At 42.8% G+C, this 18,054-nt stretch overlaps 1 protein-coding gene across 1 annotated transcript in view; it reads left to right on the top strand.

Annotated features, from left to right (window-relative positions):
* Positions 1-18,054, top strand: part of CUBN (cubilin) — a 321,538-nt gene that overhangs the window by 98,196 nt on the left and 205,288 nt on the right. Inside the window, exon 28 of the mRNA XM_019508344.1 lies at positions 9,993-10,152. Coding sequence (XP_019363889.1) covers positions 9,993-10,152 — 160 coding nt within the window. The remainder of the gene's footprint in view (positions 1-9,992; positions 10,153-18,054) is intronic.

Here is an 18,054-nt window from a genome sequence, read left to right on the forward strand (position 1 = left end):
ATTGACTCCTCAGTCTACATTTTCACTGACTGCCTGTCTTGTATGAACACCAGCCCAGCCTCTGGCTTCTTTACTTTTCATTCCATCCAGGAAGAGCACACACCAACTGCCGAAACTTCTGCAGCCTGATGAAGGGTTTTTGAACCCAAAAGCTTGCTTAATAATTGTTTTCCAGCTATTTAAGTTGGTCTAATAAAAGATATCAGATTCACGCAAAGAACCTTGTCTCCTTAAATGGCTGAATGTATTTGAAGTATGCTATCTGAAAGCAGAATTGAAAGCACGCTAGTGATAAATTTATTAATAGTGAAAGGGTTGTACAATTTCTAATTGAAATCGACCAAGAACCAGTAATGTGGAGTTTATTCAGGATGCAACTGAAGGATGGTTTACTTGCAGACACACAAAACCCAGCATAAATGAGTAACAGCTTATTTTTAGTTACATTTTTTTTAACTGCCGCGCCCTAGCAACTCAGAGTAATGTGACTTTTTCTGTGCTTTTGGGAAAGCAATTACATACAACAAGGCAACTGTGCGACTGCAAAATATCAGCATATCTAATGCACAGAAATGTGTAAGCCCCCTGGAAGCAAAAGGAAATTTGGGAATGATCCACCTCTGCTTGGATTATTCTCTATTATCACTCTTTTCTCAAACATTCACTTGGAAAATTACACTGTACAGTCCAGCCTCTTCTGAGCTGCAAATCAGACCATTAAATCTATGAAGGAGTTTGTCTCGTTCACTTTGTTTTATCATAACTGAAGGGAATGGGATAAACTTCCAATTCATACAAATATACCTACTTCCATTCCCTTTTCAGAGGGAAGAAACTGAAGTTGTAAAATCCCTGTTCAGTGGATTCTGCAGTCAGTTTTGTCATTCCTTTTAACACAACTTCCTTCTCAGATACCTTGGTGATTCTTATCATATTACTGGACAGTTTTGTCTTACTGTAGGTCTCGGTGTGTATACATGTGTACTTTTCTGTGAAGTAGACTAATAGCTCCACAGTAAATCATCACAGTATACATGTGTGCTGCTATTAGGGTGCAGTAAACTAATTACCTCCACCATAGGATAGTATTGTCAGGGACGGTAGTACTGTCTTACGGCAAAGTACTTTACTGCGCTGAAACACACATGTAGATGCTGACTGGGAGCATACATTGTGCACGGTCAGCCCAGCCAGCTGGGGGATTGCTCCACCCTGGCTCAAATTGGTGCTGTCTTGGGTGAATGTATAGACACTACATCCAGGAACAGTTGACTCTGGCTTGAACTTCACTACAGTTTATTGCATCAGTTTAAGTGCATGTGTAGATGCACCCAGTGCATTTAACATGTTCCTTTTCTATTTTTCCACCCTTCTTTTGTCAAGACTGATTTTCCATTCTCCTTTTAACAAGAAATACAGGAATCCATCATTCTACTTAGGAAATCTTGACACTAGAGGACTCTTTTCAGAACAGCCCCTCTTTAACTGGACCTCTGAGAGTACTGGCAGGTGTTAATTCAGTTGACAGTCAAGCTATTTCATGTGTAACACAAGGTTTGTAGTTATCTGTTCTTGAGCAACTGGCTTCAAATTCTGCAAAATTAATCTGGGCTTTTTCAGTCTGGACCCTCTTCTTTCTTCCATTTCATTACTATGTCCACAGGAAGGATTCTTGTCTTTTCTTGGAGAATTCCAACCATAGATTCCACCAAAACATGAATTTTCTTTCAGAGGATTATTTCAGGGATACAGTTCTCACAATTGCAGAAATTATCCTTCTGCCTTGTCCAGCAGTGTTTTCCTGGTTTAAAGCAAGGTCAAATTCCTGCATCTTACCAATTCTCAAGGTATGCAGAGAAGCAAAAATCAATGTTATAGCACTCCCGTCTCATGCTCATAACTAGTTTGTTCTTGTGGTCTTTGGTAAACCCCTCCTGTTTTCTGCAGACTTTCTATCCCAAAGGCAAAGCATTCTTCAACTGCCTGAGCCCATTTCATGAGAGTTTGTTGTGTGACTGTAAGACATTCTTCGTTCTCAGAAAGGGGCCTAAGGTCACTTTGTACCCTTTGTATACTTCACCAAAGAAATGAATGATTTAAGAATGCAAAAACGGTTCCTTAGCAGTGTTGGAGCTGCACGCATGGCACACTCTCTGTCAGTGTTCTCTCTTCAGACACAGTACTGCTGTTTTAACCAGCTTTCTTGACCAGTTTGTTTAAAGATACTTGGGGTGTTTTTATTGTGCCATAAAGTGATGAATACAGTCTTACAAGGGGAGCTAACTGATTTTTTTTGCATTATGTGCAAAATCAGAACTTTACTGAGAAAAGTGAAGTTCTACAGAACTATCTTTTAGTTAGAATTTTGAAGGCTGTTTCCTTTGAAAAGGTGATCTGCTGGGCTAGGATAAGAAATGACAATTCTGTTTTTTTTTAAAATTGTATTACAGGAAAATATGGAATTTAACCCAGCTTGATATTTCTACCAGAGCTAAGTGTTTCAGGCTCAGCTTACAAGACAAAACATAGACTCCCTTTATCAGATATAATGCTTATTATTAAAAACTAGCCATTGGCACATTCCATAGATTACATGAATCCCAAAGGGATTGTCTTGTGTGCATAAATGTCTTGCTCTATAGAAGAACATTGCTAAGTAATTAATCAAATGCAGTAAAGGTATGGAGGCAGAGGAAAGTTACCTAGAGTTTGGGCTTGCAAATCACAGAGTGTGAGCAACATATTGAAACCCTCCCTTCTACCCGCTTTGGACCACATTCTCTGCCTGGTTTGGCGCTTCTCATGATGTTCAAATGGTTCCTAATGTAACAGTAGGTAACTTCCCAGTTATACATCCTCCCTGGAAGAACCTTTTATTTACTCAAAATTTGCACATAAATATGCACAGATATTAAATGGGGAGGGCTTATGTAGGAAGGGGATGTTTGTTTTGAGGGGAAGTTTTGGGAGAAGAATATCAACAGGTAAGGAAATCCAGACAGAGAGGGATCAATCAGCACAGGCCAAAGGTTAGAGATGGAAGTGGGAGATAAATACAAAGTGCTGAGGGAAGCTAATTTAGCATCCTGTATTGAGTGAAGAATTATTACAGTTGGGGGAGGCAGTAGTTGCATAAAGCAAAGCAGAAAAAAAAAAGTCATTTGGGATTCTAACCAATACAGTTGAACCCAGGTTTCAAACACCTCAAATTTTGGCACAGTTCAAAGCTAGGGTTCTGGTTTCGTTGCAAAATTCAGATTCAAAAAATTGTTTTTCCTTTGCTGGATAATTCAATGCAGTTTGGGATCTATGCATGTAAAAATATCAAACAAATTGCATGAAAACACTCTCTAGTCTTGGCCAGATAAATAAGAGAAACCCTATATTTTATATATTATTTTACATATCTTCATGTGTGTGCTTACACTTGTTTCTAGCTGTAGCAGTTGGTAGATATAGGTCAGAACTGAAATCTACAGCTATCTAGCATTAATACTCAGATTTTTTTCCTGTGGCTAGGTGTAATCATTTCCTATGTGCCTACAACTGTATTTTTGTTGGTGCTCCAGTATGTAGCAAAGATGATAGTGCTTCACATAGTAAATCACTGCCATGCAGAAGCCATGAGAAGGTACCTGTCTCAGTGGTGTGATATTGTTGTAACCTACATCCTATTGAACGAGTTTCATTTTTTTTTTTCTGGTTAACACATGTGAGGGTTCCTGAACTGCCCCTTGCAAGTTATTTTTGCTATATGGAAATTAGTCTCTTACAAATATATTCTATTTTTGATCTTGTAAATAGTTATATCACTCATGAATTCTTATCATCATTTCGTTGTTTGGGTTTTTATTGTGTCTGCTCTTGTTTGGCTTTGTTTTCTGGTAACAGGCTTTGTTTGTGATTCTGTCATTGGTTTTCTGCCAGAAAATTATCCACTTAGGAAAGGTTGTATATGGGCTGTTAGTCATTACTCATAATGCTGAGGCCTGTCAAAGAAAAATATCATCACAGCTTTTTTTCATTTGTGGGAGGATCCTGGTCCTAGTATATGTTGTATTTGGGGATTTTCCCAGAACTTTCTAGTGCTGGGTGAAACACAATAATCCTTCCTGGTCTACCCTAAACAACATTATTCTGTAAGTACAGCTTCAAGCTGTTTTGGGAGATCTCTGAGACTTCAGCTAATTTGTATCAGCTTTGAAAAAGGTGTTTATGATATGTTGTTCCCCCACTGGGTCAACGTGAAACTCTCTTATGAATCTATGACAAGTTCCCACCATTTCTAGACAAAGTGCTGCCTTGCAGAGTGTTGCTTCTGTTTAATGTCTGATAACAGTTGACAGCCTTTCGGCCATCAGCAGAGCTAATTGTAGGGTTTTCATTCAACTGATTCTTCGGTAGAACACATCCTTTTTTGAAAAATCAAAAATTTCCATGGAAAAATAGGATCAGAACTTGTGGAAGAGGTGATCTCTTTTATTAAACCAGCTAGATTTTTGCAAAAAAAAATCTGTCTTATTAGTTGGTCTAATAAAAAATATCTTTACCATGAGTTCTGATTCCTTTTGCCTCTAAACCAATACAGCTACAACTTGGATACCTGGCCAATGGAAAATGTCTTTTTTTTGCCAAAAAGTATCAATTTTCTTGTCAGAAAAACTGAAATAATGACTTCCAAGGTCCCTGCCTGGAAAGCTCTTACTAATTTCATTTCTCCAATTAAAGTGACACTGATTTAAAAAAAAAAAAAGTCTCCTAGGCAAGCAGCTGGAAAACTACAGCTGGGTTGACAAGAAAGTGAACAGACAGAGTGCCCCAAATCTCTACTTCTTGATAGGTTCTTTGCCAGCTGGGTGGTGGTGAGAAGCAGGGAGAAGTCGGGGCGGGGCAGTCAGCCTCAAATAGCTGCCTGCAAGAGTTCTTGTCAGTTCTTCTTCCTGCTTGTAGGACTTCTAAGTAGGCAAATGAGAAGCTGACAAATTCTGCTTCTCATTTCCTATTTTTTTTCTCAACATTTTCTCTTTATCCTAAATGAGGATGGACTTTTTGACAAAAACTTGATATTTTTCACAGCACAGAGATTCCTTTTTCCATTCAGTTCCATTCTTAACACTGACTCCTTTCGTGGTCTTAGCCATGCCACTTAATAGCCCTCTTTTTCACAGAGAGGGGAAATGCTCCTGTCTCTGGGGCTAGGGACAGACATTACACATAAACTGGTATAAATGATCAGAAACTGGTTTAAAAACCTATAACAGAACAGATGCTTAGTGCACATCAACCAGTTTGAAAATGGCTGAAACCAATTTGAGATAAACCTGGTTGAACATAGTATCAAATTTAAATGATTTGGGTCCAACTGGTTTATACAATGTCTGTCCTAGATCCCTTGCTGGTTTAAGGTAAACCAAACTCCCCCAGCATCCCAGCATGATCTCTGGGCTGGCGGGGCTCTCTGCTCCACAGCAGGGCTCCACAGCCTGTCCCTTCTGCTCCCTGGCTAGAGTTCCAGCAGAGACTTACAGACACAGAGCATCTGCCTGGTTTCTCCCTGCTAAACAGGGATTATTCCTTCCCCATGCCCCGCCTTACGCAGACACCTCAGCATTAGCTAGAAGACCACATGCTGTCTACAGGTCCATACTGTGGGAGACAACAAAGGGAGACAGGCTTTTTGGAGCTGATCAGCAGGTAGCTTAATGTCCTTCCTTGGAAAAAACTGTTTAAGAAGAGCTTGAAGAGAGGCTTTGTTTTCTTAATGGGTTGATAAACAGTGAGTTAGGGATGATAAACATTCCCTGCTGGGCAGCTCAGGGGGGTCCTGGCCACACACCCCTCAGCTCAGCACTGTGAAACAAGGGAAGGCTGCTCTAGCACCCCCCAGCTTCTAGCCTGAGCCACTGCAGATATGTGCCTGCATTTCTAGAATGAAAAGGGAAGTCTATCCACCTCCAAATTATTTCAAGCTTTGCAGGTTCAACTAACCTACAAAGATTGAATCAGTTCAGACTCAGGCTTTTTAAATGTCTGTCTCTAGCCTGGAAGAGTGCTATGGTGTATATATGTAGTATATTGGAAGCAGAACAGTGTAACGAAAATGAACAGGTGGTGCTTATGTCCAGAGCAGAGGTTCTTAACCTTTTGTAGATTCTGGGCACCCTTCAGAAAATGCCAGCTCTTAGTTTTCCCTCATTTTTAAATATGGCAAAATAATACCTCATTTTTTCTGTTGCAAAGAATTCAGAATATTTTTAATCCTATGGATTCATATGTGAAATTATTGGGTTTATCTTGTGAATCATGTTTGCACTCCTAACAGTGCTAATGTTATGTGGCACCCCATGGCACCCCTAAAGGATCTTAAGGCACCCCAGAGTGCCAAAGCACCCTCATTGGGCATCAGTGGTCCAGAGCATCAGAGATTTTTGCAGGAAGTACTAAACGTCAAGACTCCAGAATCTACATTAGTTGCCCATAAATTTTCTAGTGGCATTGAAGTAAGTAAATTTGTCCTAGAAAACACCAAATGATTTCTGATCAGATTCTCTGAGTTATCACCGCTTTCTGTGCAGTTTCAGTGCACTGAAGTCAGTTGATCTGGAACTCTCTTGATACAGAAGATGCACGTTATCTGGGGTTGTAGCCCTGGTACTGGCAAAGGGGAAAAACAAGGAAGATAAAGGGAAACTAGCTCCATCTTAACCTTTGATAAATAGGCCTGTCTGGATGGACCATTTCTGCACTGAACCATTTGAGTTGGGGCTGGGGTCTTCCTCAGTCTCATCTAGCAAAAGAACTGGTGCTGCATAAAAGAAGCCAAATTAGGCACATACCTAGGGCCCTGAGCTGCAGAGAGTCCCTGGCCCTTCCCCTGCGGCAGTGGCGTGAACAGCTTCATTCACTTCCCTTTCCTTCCTCAGTAGTAATCTGTAATAAATCATTCCAAGGTTCAATTGTCTTAAACAGGCAACAAGAATACTTTGCCTGACGTGGTTTAGACAAGAACTCCCCCTGCCCTTTCTCCAAGTTAGAGAATAACAGAGATGATGAAACAAAATATCTCTTAATTAAAAAAAAGCATGTCTGAGAGATTAAGAGACCAATTGTGGTTGAGGAGATTGTCATAAGCTTCAGTGGCAATTGCTTATCTTATCCAAAATCAAAATTTGGTTCAAAATACTTCATGAAAATGCACAGCTGTTCCTTTCATTATACGGGTAAGACAGCTTGAAGAAAAAAAAAAGTCTGTAATTCTAGCTGTAGCAGGCCTGTCTTACTCTCAATGAGTTACAGCTGGCAGGCCATTTGAATTTCCCGTGAATAATATTCTTGTCTGAAAACAGAACCAAGGGGCAGCACGGCATGAAATGGTTTCCGTAGCAACATTATTTGTATATTGAAAAAGTGACTGTTTGTTTTCAGGGGAATTACATAGATATGTGACGTTAACTGTCTATTTAGATAAAAATAACACCCATTTGATGAATCAAACTTAGAAAAGATCAATTAGATGTATTTTTCATCTTGATTTCTGTGTTGCTACCAAATGATTCAATGAATAACTTTCAGATGTTTTTCAACACCATGCCTAATGTATGATTTTTAAATTTTTTATTTTAAGCTACAGATCATTAAATCCTTCAGATTTTTCTGTTGCTTGCAAAACTTAGAGGCTATTGCAGGAAGTATTGGTTTTAAATGAAATCCAGCAGTCTAACTTTTATGAGGAATCTAACTGGATTTGTCTTCATTTAATTTTGTAGGACTGAAGTCATATAGGAGTGTATAAAGCTTTCAGCCCTGCTTCAAAGAATGTCATAATTGTGACTTGGAGTATTTTACATCTCATCTTCATTTCTCCTGCTTGTTGCATCTCATAGTTGCAATTTGGAAAGATGTAGACAGTTTGAACTTGTAAACATCTTGTGAGGATGACCATCACTAAAACTCTGTGCCTTATCACCAAACACAAATGAAGAAAAGTTTTGCAATAATTGGGAGGTTACTTTGGAAGTTAGAAATTCTCAGATTTCTCTAGCCTCACCTGGGAATTTTTGACTAAAACAATAATTACAATTGTTTTTAAATCCTTTTATTCACTTGTAAAGTTTTGGGACTGCATATATTTACAGGCCTTTAGGCTTGTGGCTAAGGGTGACCACCATTTTTGTTTCCGGAGAACTTCTGTGCAGAATTTAACTTTGCTATTCCTACAATATGCCTGTAGCTTCTGGAAACTACAGCATGCTTTTGTGTATAAAGGCATCAACTTTGAGTAGATTTCTTGTCCCTTATACCTCCAGATAGAGCTAAATCAATATTAAAAAATTCTAACAGTTCCACAAGACCCACATCTTGAACAGCAGCAGCTGAGATTTAATGAAATATTGCCAGTCTACAATTATGTGTTTGCAGTAAATGGCAGTCTGCATGGTTGATCCATATTTTCCATCTTACCATGTGTGAGTGTGCAGAGTAGGACAGCTCCACCTGATGGAGTGAGGGGTATTCAGAGAAGAGCTTTTGAAATTAGAACGAAGTTAAATAACCTTGGCTAGCTCCAAAAAATCATCCATCTAGCTCTTTGCAATCTTCAGAGGGAGAATTTTATAGTGGGGAGGATCAGAACAGAGAGAGGTTTCTGACGAAATTCTGAAAGAGTACATGCCAAAGACTCAGCAATGAAGATGTTCAGGCATGGTTTCTTATGCCAATTATTTGCTGGTTTATGTTAGAAAGATATGTTCTGTGAGTCAAAAGATCAGATGAATACCAGACCAAGGCAATGTGATAAAGAAGCACGAGGGAGTTTATTCCAAACACTGAGAACCATAGCAACAAATACAGAAGTAGTAATGAAAAATGTAATGTGACAGCACTCGAGGCCAGAAACTAAGCACAATTGGGCCAAGATATGTCACATTCTCATTGTTATCAGGTTTTTATCAGATGCCTTTTCCTCAGATGTGTGATATCACAAGTGCAACCTATGCAGAAAGATGGCAGTGTGTTTTCAAAATCCTCTACAATATTTGGGCCAACATTTTGCAAACCTCAGTGTCTGCAGTAAGACTAAGGCACCAAAAAGAGGGATACGTTTTTAAAAAGGTGTGAGCATCCAGCAACTTCCAGCAAAATATTTGGGTGCTTGCTTAAATAGCCAATTAGAAACCTAACTTTAAATTCTAAGTTTTAAAACCCATAAGCCAAGTATATTTTTGGTGAGAGAATAATGTAGCAATTTGTGTTAGTGAGTTTAATCCTTTTGGGTAGGATTAGGAAGTATTTCACCACTGGTTGTGTATGCTCCCCTGCTCCTGGCAAAAATACCAAAATGCCCAGTGTAACCTGGAGATTTGAATATACAGCATTGCTTACACAGAGCATTCAGAACTCATAAGGTGAAAAAGATAATGAATCTGGAGTTACCTGCTGGTATCTGAGTCTTGAGGGCACTTGGTTTCATGTGTTCAGGTTTTTCCCCATTACCAGAAGGGATAAGAGCATACTGTCTTCCAAAGAAAAGCTGAAATTTATGAAATCGCTTGACTGTAGAAGCAGGGCCATGAACCCTGCTCCCTTCCATGACAAAATATCATGTGATTTAAGTTAAAATTACAAGAGTTGGCAACGCTTGAGTTTGTTTTAGGTTTCCTAGTCAAATAGGTCTTCAGTACAGTCTGGGCTGTTCATCATATCTTACAATTTCATTGCATTAATGTCTGCCATTTCCCTTTCTTCCTGGCAACCTCCAAAGACACTGATTATTCCTATGACAAAAGACATCCATTATATTTAAAGACCTGTCACTGAATTTAATTTGGGCCAACATTTCCCCCAACTCTAGCTGTGCTTCCTTTAGTGCACTTTGCTATTTTAAGGTGGCGGTTGTGCTGTGTCTCTGTGTCTTTTCTTTAGAAGCCTATTCCAGTTTCTCAGATTGAGGAAGCTGCTTTTTCTCCACTGTTTTTTTGTTTGTTTTTTTGCAGCTCTATGATGGACCCAGCACCCAGTCCAACTTGATAAACACTTTTTGTGGAAATACCATTCCCCTTGTAGGGAGCACCACAGGAACCAGTCTTCATGTGGAGTTTTACTCTGATGGAATCACCTCTAAAAGTGGGTTCCAGATGCTGTGGTATATCAATGGTAAGCCACTCAGAATTTCTCTCACTTATAGTATATGATTTCTTCTTTTCTACAGTATGCTATTGCCAGGTTTCTTCATCCAGATTTAGTATGTCGTGTGTGTATACACACTAACAGACTGACTTGCTTCCCCATTAGCATATTTCTTACTGAAAAAAGGCCATGAACTCAGTGTGCAATATAACAGAAGGACCTCTCACCCCTGAGCAGTACCTTTGGAACAAAGGTGAGGTGCATATGCAGGGCCCTGTGGGTGAATTTGTGAAGCTTCTCATGTGATGTACTTGCTCTCTGAAGAGAAAACGTAATGCTTCATTGATAGGGTGGCCATTGGTCTTGTTTTATACTGGACCACCCTGTTTTTTCGCCCTTTGTCCCCTGTCCATTCCTAAATGAGGACCGGACTGCAAAAAGTTCTGTTTTATCAGTTTGTTGGTGGAAATGCACGTCAGTTATTTGTCCTGGCAATTCCATTGTCTGTGCCCAGAGGTAGAGAGCTACACAGCCAGGAGGAGCGGGATTTGGAGCCAGCCAGGGAGGGAGGAAGGTGGAGGATCCCAGAGGTTGGTCTTTCTGTGCCTGTGCGAGGAGCCTTGGCTGCAGCGCACATGAAGGCACAGTGAGAGCCTAGGCACTGTTTCATACCTGAGCTCCCTGACCCCAGGCTGGGTGAGTGCAGCTGGGCCCAGGCCCTGGGGGCAGCTGAGCTGCCAGAGTTGGGCAGTTAGTCTGCACACACCTCCCCACCAAGCTGCCTCAGCACAAGATAACAGCTTTGAGAGCTGGCAGGTGGAACACTGCATTTGTAGCTGCTAGAATGCCAGTGGGACTGGGAGGAGGCTTTTGTCACTGTCTTTGGACCAACCGAGCAGCCTGGTGAGTCCTTGGGGAATGAATCCATTATTTTTCCTCCAGGACAGGCAAACCTGTCTGTCTCCTGAGTAAGGAGGGGTAGGTCCCACTGGGCAGCTGGCTGCATTGCCATAGGCATCCAATGCCCGTTGACTCTGCTCAGCCCAGTTCTGACCAGAATGGTGCCAGAGCAGATTCCCAGATGCCTAGTGTCTGTGCTGAATGCTGATGTGGGGAGGTGAGGTCCCTCTTCAGTGTATGCCCCTGGCTCCCAAGTGTAGAGCTGGGCTGGAGTGAGAGCACATCCCAGTAGGGGGAGGGGGTGCTCGAGTCTCACACCTGCTATGCCACGTTCTCTTGAGGCTGGCCTGTCTGGAGAGAATGGCAGAGCTGTGGGATACGTGAAACTGCGATGCAAGGGAGCAAGCCCTGCTGGCTGAGCTGCAGAGGCTCACAAACTTGCTGTTGATCCTACCACTTGCCCTCACTCATTTCACAGGGTGCCACATGTTCATCAGTGTGGAGTTCATGGACCCAATATAGCATTCTTTTTGTAGTGGCCCCACCCCTCACTGCTGATTGGCCAAGCGGATATTCCTGTATTCTGGGGAGGTATTCTTTAAACAGGGGTCCAGGCTTAAACATTCAAGCCTCAATTAGTCCTCAGTTTCAAACGCATACAGGTTCAGAGTTACAGATCTGGATATTTAGTCCAGACCTCTGTAGTTTTCTTTGCTGGTATCTGCTTCATTTCACAAGTAATAAATTCACTTCCAATCCCCATTCTCTGTATGAAATAACATGTGTTCAGGGTGCTTTTTCCTTGTGGCCTGCCTGTAGCAGAGACTGCCACACTGTTAATTAAATAAGCATGTGTGCATGCCGGTTAGTAAAAAAAAATCTCCCAGGGACTGTGTTGGTGCAAGGTTCTTGCTGCTTCAGAAATGAGGCAACTTCATTGCTCTGCCTATTTAGCTACAATATTGCACTACAAGACTAAGTGTTACACCACATCCCATCAAAGAGGATTCGACCTTGAAAATACTTAAATAGCCACAGTTGCCCTGTCTGTCTAATCAGTTCACACTATTCAGCTTTGGCTGCATTGTAAAGCAGCTGAAATCTGCTGGGGAGGCCCCAGTCTGGGTTGCTGAGGTGTATGCCTTGCTCCTTATTGTTTGAATAGGAGTTCCTCTGCATGGCCACAGACTGCAGTCATTTGTTGGCTCCCAGAGGGCTGTATTTGACTAGACAGTTGGGTTTAGAATTCAGAGGAGGTCAAGGAGAGTTTTTGGGAAAAGACTGACATATGTGAAAGGAGTGAGATCTTTGGCTAGAGCCCAGCAGGGGAAGTGCTCCAGCACAACGGTATGTTCTTGTGACTGTGGGATGATGTCATCCTTGGGCTACACAAAGGAAGAAAAACTGGAGCCTTTTATGTACAGAGACAGATGACATCAGCCTCCCTACAGTAGCCATGGTTTTAGTTTAACTTTCTTTTCTAAAGCTCTGAAAGCTTGCAAAAATCTGCATGGTGGGTAAGCCTCTCTTTCTCTCTTCTCCCCTCCCCCTTGCTTCCTGAACTCACCAAACTCACTGTTAGCCCTCCATCCCACATTCCTCTCCTATTGTACATTCACTTCTGTGTCAACAAGCGCCTCCTGGTAATTCCTGTGCTCCAGACTTAAGCCATCTCAACCCGCTCATACTGGAATAAGTTTCTTTCACACAGATCCCAGCTTCCTTCCTACTTTCTTTTGCAACCTATTACCCTTGTTCTTACTTTCCTGTTATCACAATATCTAGTTTTCCCATTTAACCACCTTGCTTAATAGTGTGGGGGTGAACAACTGTGCTCTGCTGAATCAAATCAGATCTGTTTGAACATTCAGAACTCTAGGCCACATTGCCTTTCCCCTTTCCCATTGGGTGACAAAGGGACTGGAATCTGGTCCTGGCTGAGAATCTTCTATGCGTACGGACAGTGCAGATGGCTCCGTTTTCAGCTTCTTCCTTAGCCTCTACCCCAGCACTCTTCCAAAGGTGGCTTTTGTCAGGAACCATGGGTGCTTGTCACACCAGGCTCCATGCTGTAGGAAAACTTAGCACGTGAAAATGTTTGCTTCTTGTCTTAAAATTTAGAATGATAATCAATGTATTGTAATTTCTTACAGTGCCTCTGAATATTGAGTCTTCAGTGAAATACTAACTTTTGAGTGATTAGTAGTATGTAACTTTTTTCCTGCCTACTTCACACTGATTTTGCATAGGGCCTTCCTTTTGCTAAAGCTGGCTCTGTGTATTTCAGAAGTGGGAAAGGGTATAGACTAATTACTTTGGGGGGGGGAGGGGGGACTGGAGCAGCATTCGTTTTGAACCATATCTCTAACCTAGACCCCAGATCTCTAGATAGAAGAGACTGTGAGCCCACGTGTCTCTCTTGTGATGCCTCACCTAAAAACACTGTATACTGTTGACAGATAGCAATTTTTTTTTTTTTTAGCCCAAGGGGTAGATGACTGTGTTTTGGAGATTAAGGTCTTGTGATCTGTTCCCCAGGATATCACTGTGTGTATTTGTGGGTGGACATAGTGTACAGTCTCTATGGCTAGGTACAGACATTCAAAAACGTCGGGGCAGAATCGATCTAAGTTATACAGTTTTCTGTAAGCAGAATAGTTCAGATCACAGAACATGCAGTCGCCTTAGTGGGAGGAGGCAAATCTTAAACCAGCTTCCACCATTTTTAAACCAGTGTGCTGAACAGTGCGCTGAATTTCTTTTCTGTTATGGGTATAGCCTGGTTTCTGATCATACCGATAATAGTGTAATGTCTGTACCTGGCCACAGTGTGTGGTGTGTGTACCAGGGTGCTGAGAGGAATATGTCTAGATTTGCATCCAGGCACTTTTGGAGCTCCACAAGAAAACACCCCTCAAGCTTCCTTCATCAGCATCTTTGTCTGAAGCTATGGAAAGGCCGTAAAACCGCTGTTGAGGCCAGACACACTGAGCTACTTCTGTCGCAGCAGGGCACATACCTAAAATGTTTTTGACTGTCAGAGGAAAACCCAGCAATCTTGGGTCTTTATGATATGCAAAACTAGTACCATTTAACTATATTGATTTAGTTAAATTAGTGCCTGCCTCTTCTGTGGCTGCTCTTATTTCAGCTTATACATACCTTATAACAGCTTAGCTTGAGTAGTAAATGGTAGCATATTTACCATTTGGTATAAATCAAACCAATATACCATTCTTAAACTGAAATAGGAATATCCAGCTATGGGAATTTCATTGATTTCACAAAGTCAGGCCTCAAACCAATTTAGTCAAATCAGCACAATTTTTTTCTGTTAGCAAAGTCTGAGAATATTTAAGGGGTTTGTTTCACAAGAACAAAGCTTGACTGCAAACTGTATGCTTCAGTCTCACATGTCTCCGGGGGTGGGGGGGACTTATACAGGAAAAATTCAATTTTAGTCTAATGCACCTTTAAGAACCAGCGAGCACTTGGTAATGCTCTGGGCATTGTGAGGCTGGTAGGATGATTGAATTACTTATATGTAAAAAAAGAGGTGGAGGTCAAAGGTCTCAGTGCAAAATTACACCAGTGACAACTGTCACACTCTGAGAAGACATGTGTTTCCTCTACCCCACCTATATCATTAAGCAATGAACAGAAGAGAGTCAGCTGCTTTTAAAGCTGCATCACTGTATTTCCTTAAAAGAATGAGTCATTAGATGGCATGGCTTTGAATAAACCTAGCACATAAATTAAATTTTATCCCCACAGGACAGGCAGACTTCACATCTGTTACACATTTCAGTTCTCAGTGGCATATGTATTGCATTCCCCTTTAAAAATAAGCACTGCATACCACTGGGAACAGAATGATATGCCCCTCTGCCTCTCCAGACTCTTCTTTTTGCTGGATTTCTCAGCGAGGGCTGATTGATGGAAAGGCTGTAAACAGGCACATTTAGTTCACAGCTCTTAGTCTCCATTATTCTGTTTTCACATTTTTCCCCAGACGGTAAAAACTGCTAAAAAGTAAATAATTGTTAAATACTGGATTTCTAGGTTTGAAAAAGTTTGTTAGCCGTGCAACAAAGCATAGCAGAAACAGAGTGAGTCGGGATGCAGCAATCATTCCCTGCACATGAAAGTTTGGCCCCCTGGGGTTTTATATTCTAGTACAGGAGTGCTCAACCCCTAGCCCACAGGCCTTGTCATGTAGCCCATAGGACTCCCCAGATGTCTGGAAATATAGCAGCAGGGGAGTAGTGGCAGCATTAAGTGAGACTCCCCTGCCGCAAAATTTTCGAGGTTGTGGGGAGACTTATGGGCCAAAAAGGTGGCCCTACACATTATATCACACCAGTGTGCGGCTAGATCTGGGTGCATGGGATCAGCCCCATGGACCGACCCTACTTGCCAATCCCATGTGGGATCCAACCCTCAGACTAACCAGCCCTCAGACTTATTCAACCCAGAGTTAGAAATGTGGGTGCCACTTGTCTATCACAGTGGTTCTTAACTTTTTAAGACTCTCAGGTTCCCCTGGTTAGACTCAAGGAGCCTTAGGAATATGCCAGCTCTTAGCTTTCAGTCTTTTTGATGACAGAAAAATAATAGAGCAATTTTTCTTTTGCAAAGAACACAGACAGACTACAATAGGTCAAAATATTTTTGATGCTGTGTGCACCTGCCAAGCTTCGTGGATCCTCTCCCAGGCAGACCTCGAGCAAGAGCCCTGAGCCTGCTACAGAGTATGTTCCAGCTTCCTGGGTGTTTACTTGTGTCCTCCCCAAGGAATACCCTGACAACTCGCCTGCCATGCCTTTGATGTTGAGTTAAGTCATGAGTGACTGGTGCCTCCTGAGGGGACACCTGCAGAAGCCTCCAAGAGCGGCAGCCCTGTCAGGGGGGGCACCAGCCCCACCAACAGCATCAGTGTCAGCCATCAGGAGGGGCACTGGTCCCTTTGGCGGGGACACGTGCACCCCCATGGACCCCCTTACCAATCACCTATGAGTTCAGTAGTGGGGTTCCCCTTGGTGAAGGGAGGATGCACTGGGAGGTGTCACTGGTGAATGCTCCAGGGCCTCCACCTCCCCCGAACCCCTGCAATGCACCAGCGTGTTGGGATGGTCAGACATTGGTCAGTCCAAACTTTTCTTGGGTGCTGCAATCAAAGCATCCCTGATCTCACACCCTTGACCTTGGAGGTCCGGCATCACAATGATTTGGACAGCTGCCTCTTTCTTATTGGCCGTGGTATGGCTCATCTGCCATGGACCTGGCATCAGTTCAGGACCCCCACCCTGATGGGGCTTTTTGGGTACAAGGTCAACCCTGTGATGTTGGGGATCCTTGAGGGGCTCTGGGGTGCTCAGCCCCCAACGTTAATCCTCTGGCCTTTTGCCTGGCCTATGGGGCCTCAAAAGGAACAAAAAGAATGGTGAACAACTTAAACTTCAGGGCGGGCCTGGGACCTCCTCCCTACTCTTGCGTCATGCGTTGAAAGGTGCTAGTTGTCCCTTGGTGCAATCCCAGGTCCCAGCTCACTCCCTGGGCCTGGTGCTCAGTACTTCTATGATGGGAAATGGATCCCCTCCTGGGTCCTTTCCCGGGCTTTCCCCTCGGAACCAGGAGTGTACCTGACTGGCCCAGGAGGAGGACTCATAACCTCCTCTCTGCTGCAGTACCCCTGCCTTTTCCCTGCTTCCAACTTTTAACACCCCAGGCAGTGTCTCCTGATGATGTCTTCCTCCCATGCCACTTCCAGCCGTATAGAAAAGCAGCTGATGAACCATGTGGGAGGTTTGTTCCCCAGCTGTTCACCCTGGTTGGTTGCTTCTCAAAAAGGTAAGTTTGCCCCGCTTGCGGGGCTGCTTTTCCAGGGTTGCAGCAGGCTATCCCCACCATGGCCCCAAAAATGGGAGAGGGGTTTCTCCCCCTCTCTTTTCATCCCCCTGGGACACAACCCCCACTTAAGATGCCTTGGGGTGCTTCTGTTAGCTCTCCAGGTTTCCTACCTGTCTGTATCCAGATCGTTTTGACTTCGTTTTGCACTCTTGATGGCCAAGTTTCACTCCTGCACCTGGATAAGAAATCCGCTACGGTATTAGTTTTTCCAGATCAGTGTATTATCTGAAATTTGAAAGGGCTAGGGCCCATCTTGTTATTCTGGCATTGTCTGTTTTGGTCCTGCTTAACACAACTGGAGTGGGATGTGATCGGTGACTAATTTAAATTCATAGATTTCATTTTCATAGATGTTAGGGCTGGAAGGGACCTTGGAAGACCATCGAATCCAGACCCCTGCCCGAAGGGCAGGAAGTCAGCTGGGGTCATAGGATCCCAACAAGATAAGCATCCAATTTACTCTTGAAGGTGTTCAATGTAGGTGCTTGAACCACCTCCGATGGCAGGCTATTCCAGACCTTGGGGGCTTGGACAGTAAAGAAATTCTTCCTTATGTCCAGCCTGAAATGGTCTTGCAATAGTTTATAACCATTAGACCTCGTCATCCCTTGAGGTGCTCTGGTGAACAAACATTCCCCCAGATACTGGTGGTCACCCCTGATAAACTTATAGGTGGTCATTAGAATACCCCTGAGCCTGCGGTTTTCCAAGCTAAAGAGTCCCATGGCTCTCAGTCTATCGTCATAAGATCTGTTTTCCTGACCTCTGATCATGTGCATGGCTCTCCTCTGGACTCTCTCAAGCTGCTCCACATCCTGTTTTAATTGTGGAGCAGTACTCCAGCTGTGGCCTCACCAAGGCTGAGTACAAGGGGAGAATGACGTGCTGGGATTTGCTTGAGAAGCATTTATGGATGCAAGCCAGCTTTTTGCTCGCTTTACTAGCCGCAGCATCACATTGCAGGCTCATGGTCATCTTGTGGTCAGTGATGACCCCCAAGTCTCTTTCTCCCGTAGTGCTAGTCAGTGTAGCACTGCCAAGCCTATAAGGATGCTGCAGGTTTTTCTTCCCAAGGTGGAGAACCTTGCATTTTTCAGTGTTAAACACCATCAGGTTCTC

The sequence above is a fragment of the Gavialis gangeticus genome, unplaced genomic scaffold (genome assembly GCF_001723915.1).
Source record: "Gavialis gangeticus isolate Ggan-Ray unplaced genomic scaffold, GavGan_comp1, whole genome shotgun sequence".
Lineage (NCBI taxonomy): Eukaryota > Metazoa > Chordata > Crocodylia > Gavialidae > Gavialis > Gavialis gangeticus.